The 11,253-nt window shown below is 37.9% G+C and overlaps 1 protein-coding gene across 2 annotated transcripts; it reads right to left on the bottom strand.

The window, feature by feature from the left end:
• Window positions 1-1,252: 1,252 nt before the first annotated feature.
• LOC110045738 (4-hydroxyphenylpyruvate dioxygenase-like protein) lies at window positions 1,253-11,243 on the bottom strand. Of its 2 annotated transcripts, XM_089287495.1 has the most exons (5): window positions 10,436-11,243; window positions 8,196-8,347; window positions 5,993-6,141; window positions 3,506-3,639; window positions 2,678-2,846 (listed from the first exon to the last, which is right to left on the bottom strand). In XM_089287495.1, the coding sequence occupies exons 1-5, from the start codon at window positions 11,193-11,195 to the stop codon at window positions 2,839-2,841; spliced, it is 1,203 nt and encodes a 400-aa protein (XP_089143621.1). In that variant the 5' UTR covers window positions 11,196-11,243; the 3' UTR covers window positions 2,678-2,838. The 2 variants fall into 2 exon arrangements, with proteins under 2 accessions (XP_089143612.1, XP_089143621.1); XM_089287486.1 differs by lacking the exon at window positions 3,506-3,639 and having other exon boundaries at window positions 1,253-2,846.
• Window positions 11,244-11,253: the final 10 nt, after the last annotated feature.

An 11,253-nucleotide genomic window follows, 5' to 3' on the forward strand; every position in this document is an offset into this window, starting at 1 on the left:
AGCAACATACTTTCCTTTAAAAATTCTGGTCTTTAATACCCCTCCCCTGGCAATTTCCATTACCGGTAGTATTCCTTGGGGTGGGTATGGATATTTTCTGGAGCTGCACATTTTGACCTGGGACAGCAGTTACTTTTTGAGTAGTGCTACTTCTCCCTTTTTAGTGCAGAGAATGCGTCTGTCACATGACTTCGTATCTTTTGGAATTACCCCTAGCTTGGTTCAACAATGTCCCCCTCATCTGCTGTTTTCAAACTGCAATAGTGTGTTTGCCAGGGTTCAAATAAAGAGTGGAAATGCATTCTTCTCCTTAATGGCTTCTTTCTACCAAACACTAAAAGTTAACACCAAAGCTGGCAACAGAATAAAGAACATACAATTCCGACACGCAGCCCACAGACCTATAACTACATTACAACACTAGTTAACACCAAAGCTGGCAAAGTAGTCGACACCTAATATGTAGTTGACACTAATACTCACTAATCTGCATTTGCATCTAGACCAAATTACCTTTGTTCTAAAGAGAATCGTACCACAAGGAGAGCAAGGGGCTTTCTGAAATTTATAGCTTCCGTGGCAGATCTAGGGGAGGGGCCTGGGGGGCCTGCCCCCCCCCCCCTTATTTTGGGTAATCATATGACAGAGTGGCAACATTGAAGCATCAAAGCTGTTGGAAAGTGCTGGAATCTGTCGCTAGCCACCTTTAAGTGGTTAAAAGACAAGGACACCCTAACAGGACTTGAAACCAGATTTCTTACTTAGCCTCCAGTTATCCGAAGGGTGGATGATGCTATCCACCAGATAAAACATTGTCCAGTGGACAGGATTGTTTGCTTTGTCAACAGTTATCTACTGGATAGTATCATTCAGCCTTTGAGCAACTGGCTTAAAAACCAATTACAGAAAACACTGCTCTCACTCTTGATACAAATAGCTATATAAGAACACAAAACAAGGGTAGCAAATATCAGCTCTATCACTGTCAAACATATGGCCCTTGGAGTCTCAATTCAATTTAGAAATGTAGGTTTTTTGGGAAAACTTGAAAAGCTGGTTAAAAAAAACGATGAATCAAGGATGAGGGGCAACAAAATTAAACTTATTGATGAGCCACATCATTCACATTTTGGTGAGGGGTGAGTGCTGTCTCCTCAGTGCCATCAAATCGAGTAAAACAAAACAAAACAAAAAAAAAACAAAAAAAAAACAAAAAACGCTTTCCTTTATGACACAATAACCAAAGGTTAGGTAAATGCAAACTAACTTCATAATTTTATTTAACCAAAATTAGGCTCAATAACAGTTCACATAGACAAAAAGAAGCTTTCACTTCTGTTACAAGAGATTCTCCAGGAAGTGATGTTATGTCATTGGAAAACAATTGCAGGTTTTTTTTTCACAGCATCGCTAAAGGGTGGATCTGTGAAACCTAAGAAATTTTTAATATATAAATTATATATGTTGTGGTTCTATAAAATTGGTTCAATTTAGTATTTCCTTTGTTTGATATACATTAAACTACACTACAATATTATACTAGGACAAAGGAAAATACCAAAGTGTACCATGTGGAAGCACAACATATATACACATGCAGTGCACGCAAAACGCTGTCAGAAATTATTAAATAATTCTCATTCAATGTATATTTATAGACTAATCCACCTGGACTGGAGCTATTAGATCAGGTCAGTGTGATATACTATTTCCTTCATTGAGATAAGCACAAGTCTTTTTGTTGTGTTTTCGTGTTAGTGCAGTAGGTTAATAAAAGTCAATAATTTACAACACATTCCTCTGGCTTCTTTTAAATATTTTGGGTTCTAGAAGTTGTCAAATGCTCGACATTTTAAATCACAAAGTACAAAAGTACAAAATAATTATTGTTTACAAACAATAAAACTAGCATTTAACTGATTGAACATATGTAGTTAAGTTTGATCTCAGTTAACATTTGATTTCAACTGTATGTGTTCTTTTTTCTTCGAGTTAAAACTATAAATAAAAATAAATAACCTTTTATTTTTCCTGCATCAGTGTTTGTAGCCAAAGACTAGTGGGGCAAAGCAATTAGATTTCAGAAACAAATAATGCAAATTAGGCATCACAAGGTTAAAAAACCCCATCTGGCAGGAGGCAAAGGAGCAGAACTCTGGTCTACCATGAAACAACTCCAGTTAGTGGTCAGGGTGGGACTTAAACCTGTGACCTCCAGTCTTCAAGTCTGGCACCCTTTTTCATCTTGTTTTGGTACACATTTAACCACTTGGCCATGCTGACTCCTAGCTCCTTAGTTGCTTTTTTCAACTTATCCCTAGTCAGTGATAAATAATTATTATTGACTGGGAATAAATTGAAAAAATAAGTAACTTAAACCTAAAGAAAACAGGCCATTTATAATTGAAATAAAGAACTGAGATTAAAACAAAAATTAAATACAACATATCTGTACAATATATTGTGTATTTCCAACCCATGCAGCTTTAAGCTACTGATTGACAGCATCATTTTATCGCAAGCACAGTCAAATTTATGACTCGGATCAGAAGATTACTGGTCAACCAGAGTATACCAAAAAGCAACAGTTTTGTTCCCACACCAAGAAAAAAATGGTTGCAACCCATGTACAATGAAAGTGCCCATGTAAGAAAACCAGTTCTAAAGTTTAGAAGAATTATATTTACTTTAATTTATTAGGGTCACTATTTAGATACGAATCTACAGCTTTCCACAGTGCAGTAATGTTGCCAGCTCCAAACCCTGTGGCTCCACATCGCTGTATGACCTCAAGAAAGAATGTTTCTTTATTAAACAAGGGTTTTGTAAACACCTGCATCAGATACCTGTAACAAGACAAAGGACATGTTATAGTTTTTTAACATTCTATTGTAACAGATGCCAATAATGTTGTCAACTTGTTAACTATTACAGGTACAATGCTCAGGAGACTCAGTTTGTCATTTACAATCATCACTAAAAAGTCATAGATACAGAGGATTCAGTATGGTGGATAGCAAAAAGGAGGCATTTGCTACATGTATCAGACTTGTACATGTATCAGAATGTTACAAGAGAATTTCAGTAGTCTCAAATTCCTTGTTGTGTACTTGGGCAAGACACTTTACTCTGCCTTTATCCCTGCAGTCACGTACAGTATATCTGTATGGGGAGGCATGAATCGCTCAGATGACTTCGACTCACTTGAAAGACTACACTGCAGAGCAGCAAGGGTTATTTTTAACTTTCCGAAAGACCTACCATCAGTTGAAGCCCTCACCAGGGCCAAATGGGACACTGAGAACCTAATATAATAACTCCATTCTGAAACTAATTTATAAGATGTACTACAATGATTCACCACCCTGTATGACTGCACATATTGCAAAATCAAAATCCTCCTATAATTTAAGAAACAGCCTTAAGCTGGAAATCCCTCATTTTAAATCAAATATCAAGAAATCCTCTGTATCTTACAGAGGTAAAATTCTGTGGAATTTCTTACCGATTGGATGCCCAATAGCAAACAGTGTAAACAGCTTCTCTAAGATGATCAATAATCTCACTTTGCTCAGGGACATTAGCTGTGCGAATATATACTGCAGAAGATGAATCGACTGCCCATTGGTATATGTGACCCTATTTTGGAAAAGGTGGTTAAAGGTGAATTGTCAAAATGGCGTTTAAACGCCTTAAAACGAAAGTGTTTAAACTCATTTAAACGCTTTGGATACATGTTTAAACACTATTTCTGCGCATTTAAACACTATTTCTGCGCGTTTAAACACCAGTGCAAAATTTTCTCTGTTTAATACTCCGATAATTATGTTGTGGTTAGTTTACGAAGCTTTTTTCGAATGAAATTTGCTCATAAATTAGAGGTATTGTTGTGTTGGATTGTGACGAGCGATGTTTCCGATTAAATTAAATTTTTCTCGATTGTGGTTGGAACAAAGTGAACAGATTTGCAACTACATATGGTTCGTGTTTGTGTTTGACAAATTTGATCTGCATTTGAGACGTTGGTTGCAATTGAAAAAGACATTACAAGCTCATTCTCGTCAAGATTTTTAAATGAAGGAAAAGCTAAAGAAAGAAATAAGCAATAACAAACGTGTTTTAGGCTAAGGTTGCAAATTCCTTGATTCTATTTTGTAAACACACCACTTAAGATGAGTCCTTTTCATCTCAGTTATCCAAAAAGAGAGGTATATATGTATATATGCAGCAAACATTTGTAACGGGCAGACTTCGCCTTCGTCGCGTAAATGTACATGTGCACTGTAATTTGACGCGAACGTATCGAGAGTGCGTGCGAACGATCACGAACCCGATTTCTGTCTCAACAATCGCCCATTTTTCGAGGGGAAAATGCAAGTTTCTCAATTCACGCCGAAGTTTTCCACAATTCTTTTGCGGGATGCAACCACCTAAAACTGCACATTTTTGAGTAAAAGCTATTGGCAACTGAACGAAAAAGAATGGACGGGGAGAATTGGGGCGATAATTGAATTAATCCCGGCTTTTATTACATCTTCTGTGAGAAGCTTAAGCGAGAATAATTTCGTGAATATAGGAGAAACTTTTTTCGTGGTACATGAAATGCGTATTTTTATTTTCCACGATTTGTGAAAGGGACTTTCTAATTTTCGTGAAACGTGATTTAGCCATCCTGTTTACAACCATCTTCGATGACCGCGCCGAAACAATTGGCAATTTCCTGGGCGTTTATTTCATCCCGCTCGCAAACGCGAAGACACATTCTTCTTATGTGAGATATTAACCGTGGGAACAGGCAAATTTCATTGGCTAGTCGATTAGTATGACCAATTATTCAATCTGTTGAGTTTGCTTGGAGCAACAGAACAACACAGTAACTGAGAGACAGCATTGCAATGTAACACGGGTAGCCGATCCAAATCAACCTTGATGGATACAGAGTTTGTTTTCGTGTGCTGACAGCTTGCAACGCTACATGAAATAGTAAACTTCTTTCAAATAGAAAAAACTGTGGTTCTCCTTTGCATTACGAACATTATGCTGTGAATTACAGTTTCGGCCCTCTGTTTAACAGGGGAGAAGATTGAAATGTAGTTAATACTTGAAACTCGAGACACTCATCTGTCGCCGCGCATGAATTGAATCGATCACACGGAGAAACGGCCGTCTCCGCGTGATGCAAATACTTCACAAGACAACCAAAGAAAGACACAAACACACAGGGAAATCATTTAGTGTTATGCCATAAATATGAACAGGCCAATTAAAGCACAGAGGTTCCCTGTGATATCGCAAAATGAAAGTCACACTCGTTCCCGCGTGTTGCAGAATTGTAGCAGATTGTACCTACGTGCAAATATTTTCGACAAGAAAATTAGCAACACATTTCTTTTCGTAAATTGGATGAAGTTACGTTGGCGTATTCTCGGAAATGGTAATGTGAAGTGTATTGTGTATTGCCGCGGAAGACTCATGCATTTGGCTCACTGTATAGACCATAAGTTACGTTACATTTTTAGTACGATATGAAGAAGCGTTCATATCATTATTTTGTATTTTCACCAAAACAATAAGTTTCCACTTTGACTGAGAATGATGGCGAAAATAAGTTTTACATACCATCCAGTAAACCAGCTTGGCATAATAATTCTAATAGCGCCATGATTTCAAAAGGCGTGGGAACGATAATGCTGAATAATCTGTCATAACAGCTTTACTGTACCAGCGAACTTAATGCTTGGGGTTACCCTGCGATGGACTAGCATCCCATCCAGGGGGGAGTAGAAATACTCCTTGTCGTTTCATGCTACGGAAACTGGGATAAGCTCCAGCCTGATGGGCCACTCGGCTCGTATACAGACTTTACCTACCTACCAAATTCCTTGCATGAAGATGGTATGAAATTGGTACACTACTCCAAATGCTCTAAAGTAGGCTGGGTACAAGGAAGTGTTTTCTTTAAAAATCTAATACCAACACTTGATGAACTCACTTGGTGTTGTGTTGTTTCATACTGTCCACATTCTGCACAGGATCCTGACTGCTTTCTGAACTGAAACTCTCAGCATCTAACAGAATGCCATGTTTCTTGAGAGATTCAACACATTCTCCTACATCTTTTATTTCCCTGAGTTTGCCTTCCTAAGAAAAAGATTACTTATCATTAAGGACTGTTTGACATAGAGTCTTACCAAACAGAGAACTGGTAATATTATTTTACCAAAAGTAAAACCATTACATCTTTTAGATCTTGGTCATCAGAAGTGGAATTGAATTATTACAGAAAGATATACAAGATATCTACAAATGTACTTATCAGCTAGATGTTGATAAAGGTAAAATAATTGCCATATGTAACAAGTTTGTAAAGCTAATGTTTCGAGTGCTAGTCCTAGCGCAGTTAATTTACCTTTTAATTAACTTCAAGTTGATACATAGCAGTGATTCATTTCCCCACCAACATAACCCAACAGTTTCTTTAGAAGCTAATACCTTCATACAAAAAGAGCATGGTGCAAGGACTTTTGACCTTTAAGAGCTGGTGAAGGATGTTGTTTAAATACTATATTATTCAGGTATATAATTTTAATGGTGGATCCAAAGGCTTAGAGGAGCTGGATGATTTATTAGAAGTATCAAAACTCCAGTTTCCTTAACATAAAACAGCCAGATAACTGTAATTTCTAATGTATGGAATGCTAAATGTAGCCACTGCAGACTATGTCACCCCAACACCCCCCTCCCAATTTTGTGGACAGTTTGCCGATAACATGGCCTGGGGGAACTCCCATATGAAAAGGGTGGGGATGCTTGTTGTCTCACTTAGGGGTAAGTAGCAGTCAAAGAATCTTTAAGGGTGCACCTGAAGAAATAATACTCCTATTTCTGTTTTAGGTTCCATTTCCACCGTAATTTCTTGAGTCCAGTCTACTAACACAGGCTCCTTTCCTGAACAGTGACAGACAATTGAACCTATTCCAATTTAAGTGGTATCTCAAATAAAGCTCAAGCCACTCTCAGATCGGTCTCCTTTAGGGGTTGAATTCAACATTCGAGCATCTCCAACCTTTTCATACGTGAGTTCCACCCCTGGCAGCATAGTATCCATTTGAAAAATGCAATGTGACAACAGGAAGTCTCCCTGAAGGATCACATCACAGGGAAACCAGCCAGCTAATAGTTGAGCCTGCTCTTGTTGATCCAGAGTACATATATGTTATTTGCTGGCTGGGAGGTCTGTATTCTGAAAAACTGACCAAGGTCTTGAAAATGCTGCCCTCGGCCTCTGGCCTCGGACAGCATTTTCAAGCCCGAGGTCACAGTTTTTCACTATATGGACTAACCCTAAGCCGGTAAAAAATGTTTATTTTTTTTCCTGCAGTAAATTGGTTTTACAGATTACAAATAGATCTGTTTATGCAGCTCTCGACTTGCGCGCCATCTACTAATGATTTGTAAAAAATCTTGGCAACGAGTGAGTAACTCAGATAGTAGACAAAGAAAAATGTGTTAAAGAACAGATTTTTTTCAAACTACTTTATCTTAGTTGCATTTATTTCACCAGTTAAGTTCTCCAAAGTTGTTTTTGCAGTGTGAAATTTCTTGTGAAGTTTGAAGTTTTACTACAAAAACAATGTCTGTCAGTTGTTGCTTTTAAAATCACTTAAAATCAGACTTTTCTACCGTAAATTGAATAGCAGAAAGCGAGGAAATTCTCTTAAATACAGCAACGATCAGAGAGGTAAACTTGACTGAAATTCACCCAAATTTATGGCGAGAGAAACACAGGATTACGTGCCATTACAGCGCCAAGCTACAAACAACCAAGCAAACTTTCACAACTTCAAAACACTCAATTGAATTTACTTACAGTGACCTTCCTTGCCATTTTAAAGTGAACAGAGATAAACTTGCGTTGACTAATTGTCAATGGATGTGTAAAAAAGGCAAAAGATTGACGATTATCGCTAACTTTTAGGAGCGAAATTTAGGCAGCAGAAAAAATCCGGCCCATGGGCCATATCGTAAAAAGTTGGACCAGTCACGTGCATATGATTAGCCAATCAAATTTGAGGATTTAGGATTCCAGCCTGTCAGCTGCTTGAGAAAAAAATAAAACACAGTAAGATCTTCATACATCTAACCCATGAACATGGTTAGAGATTGAATTATTCCTAGCACTAATCACAACATACTTCAGAATAATATGTAGAAGGAGGATCAATAAATGCAACACCATTATCCTTTAATGTAGCTACAGCTTCTGTAATATTTGAAGTATGCAGGCCTATGTGCTGTATGCCTGGTCCACTGTGCTCTGTTAAGAATGTCTCTACCTGGTTAGGGCCTGAAGAAAAACAAAAACAAAAACAAAAACAAAAAAATAACAGTGGAATTAAAAGATGCAAGACTGCCATTAACAAATTCTACGTGTACCTTACAAACACTAGATATGGATACAAGTACACAGTAAATATTATTGCTCAGTGACAAATGCCCTTTTCCTCCCTCGCTGGAGAGTTTTGGAGAAAATGAGGGCCAATAAATCAATCAGAGTCTGTTTTTTTGTGAGTCTTTTTAAAGACAAGTGGTCCAAGAAATGAGTTGCAGCAGTCACACTCTGACAGATCACTACTACTTTACTTTATCAAGAGATGATATATATTAGTATCACACAAATGCCTTAACATTGTCAGACAAATGGTGGTAATCTTAATGCCATAACAGGTTACCATAGTAGTGATGCATCCTGCTAAAAAACCCCCCTAATTTTAGGTTTAAGTGCTTATAGGTCAAAAATGGCTTGGTGAAACTCATTTGTTATTAAATATTGAATTATATAAAGCATGTCAAGATGTATCTTTATGTGAATTTTAAAAAGATTATGTTGGGAGAGTCTAAAGCTATTTCAAATTACTGAAAATTTAAGGTGGCTCTGAGCACCCCCTCCCCATCGAATTTTGTTCAACTTTGTAGTATCTTGACATGAGGGTTATTTAACGTGTTAGTCAACATGGTGGGTCTTAAAAGGAGACATCCTCTGCTCACTAATTGAGCAGCTCTTGATCTGTCTTGCATGACCTATGGTGCAAAATACTGCAACAGCTGCAAGGCTCTGCTCTAGAAGTGCCTGGGTGCCACAGGCAACTAACTTTTGCCTTTGGGCGACTGGCAAAACTTACTGTTTTCATACAAACTTAAGTGCTGGGCACATGGTTAGGAACCTTTTAGCTCTTGGAATTTTTCTCAGACCACAGCCTTGAACTGGGGTTGTTTAAAACATGAAAAATTATAAACATTTGAAGTTGTCCTTCAGCAGCATATCGGAATAGATAAATATATTGATTCAATTGAGGCCTTGAGCTACTGTACTATATTTTAATGCCAAGTTTTTGCTATTCTACGGTATCCTCAGGGAATGAAAGAAATATTCCATAGTGCGTTATATGAAAGTGGTGTAAGTGACGTGAATGATAGAATATATTAAGGACAGTGGGTGTAAATATGGTTATGGATGTATACAATAATACGGACAATAGCTAATGAGTAGAAGTGATAAAGCGGTAAAAATAGAAATAAGGCAGTTCAAGATAAAATGAAATGAAATAAAATAAAGGTTCTCCGAGTTCGATACATTCTTTGGGAAATATACGATAAAATGGACAACCGCTAATGATTAGCTATTGTCCATGTTATCATATACTTCCATTGATATTCTATCATTCGTGTCACCTACACCACTTTTATGTCATGCACTATGGAATATTTTCTTTCATTCCCTGATGATGCTGTAGAACGGTGAAAGTTTGGAATTAAAATACAGTACAGTAGCTCAGGGCCTCAACTGAATCAATACATTTATCTATATGAAAAATTATGGCACGATGAAAATTGCCCAAACATCACTGTCTCAACTGTGATTAGCTCTCAATATTTGTAAAGGCGGATGCTTACAGATATCTGGATCCCATCATTTTGTGTTTTAAACATGCCTACACCCCCAAACAAGGTTAGTTTCGGGTTGGTTCAATGGTTATCAGCAGTCAGACAGTGAATACAGTTTTACATTCAAGTTAAAGGGTCAGGCCATAATTAGATAGTTGGCCTTCACTTATGGTTTATGTAGGCATACCTACCAACCCCCAGAGTACAAAAACCTGGAGACGCCTAGAAATCTTTGCATTGTAAGAATATAATTTTCGACAATGTCTGAATACTCTCCGACAATCACCCAAAGGCCTTCCGAACGTTCCCGACGTCTTGAAAATAACGAAATTAATGAAAAAAAAAAAATTTAACAAGAGCCACAGTAGGTAGTTCCCAGGAGGTTTGGTGCTCTAACCGGGAGACCGCAAGATTTGATGAAAAACTTGGAGACTCCCAGGAGAACCGGGAGAGTTGGCAGGTCTGTGTAGGTAAATTGACTTGTACATACCTTGTCCAGGGAGAGGTTCTGCAAATACAAACTTAACTCCTCCTCCTGGTTCATCAGTGTCTATAGTCAGCTCTGACTCAGAACAAAACCAATACTGCATTGCAGTTAACTTCATTCCAATACTAGCACCTTGTATTGAACTCTGCACAATAAAGCCATCTGCACTTTCATCCGAACTGATATTAAACCTGGTGAACCCAAAGCAATTTTCGTACCATTTCATAATGGAGTGGGAAGTTCCTAGAGGGCATGCAAACGTTATGTGATCAAAATGTGTCAAAATACGATCACCAAGAATTGTTTTGTGATGTGGTGAATTTGTCGAGGTTACATAATCCGGCTCCTGTAACGCAATCGTGTTGTCACAAACATTGAATCCCGGCAAAAACACTCCTTTATAATCTGATGCATTTAACAATGTGTGCACAACGTTTCCCACAGGGGTTCCGATAACAGCGGATTCCACTTTCCCATTGCTATCAGCAAGTGTTTTTGGTCCCCTGATAATTTTGCCATCATTTCTTTTAACGATGTCAACCGCTTTACCGACATCTTTGACTTCAAGGGCGACATTGAACACTGTATCCCTCTCACAAGCACCCTCACTCAGCACAAAATTTATGGAATCCCGGTTTAAAGTGACTTGACTAAGAGACGGAGAACGAGCAAGCACTCTGAATCCAAATTTTCCACAGAACTGCTTCAGACTTTGCTGCAAATTCTGACAAAGTACTTCAACATGATGTAACCGAACCACCATCTTTCTCCTTCACATGGCTACACTAGATCCAGGTTCTACTCGTGCTGCGTTGGATCAA

Source organism: Orbicella faveolata, unplaced genomic scaffold, assembly GCF_042242905.1.
Source record: "Orbicella faveolata isolate gen_17 unplaced genomic scaffold, um_ofav_v1 contig_1, whole genome shotgun sequence".
NCBI classification, from domain to species: Eukaryota; Metazoa; Cnidaria; class Anthozoa; order Scleractinia; family Merulinidae; genus Orbicella; species Orbicella faveolata.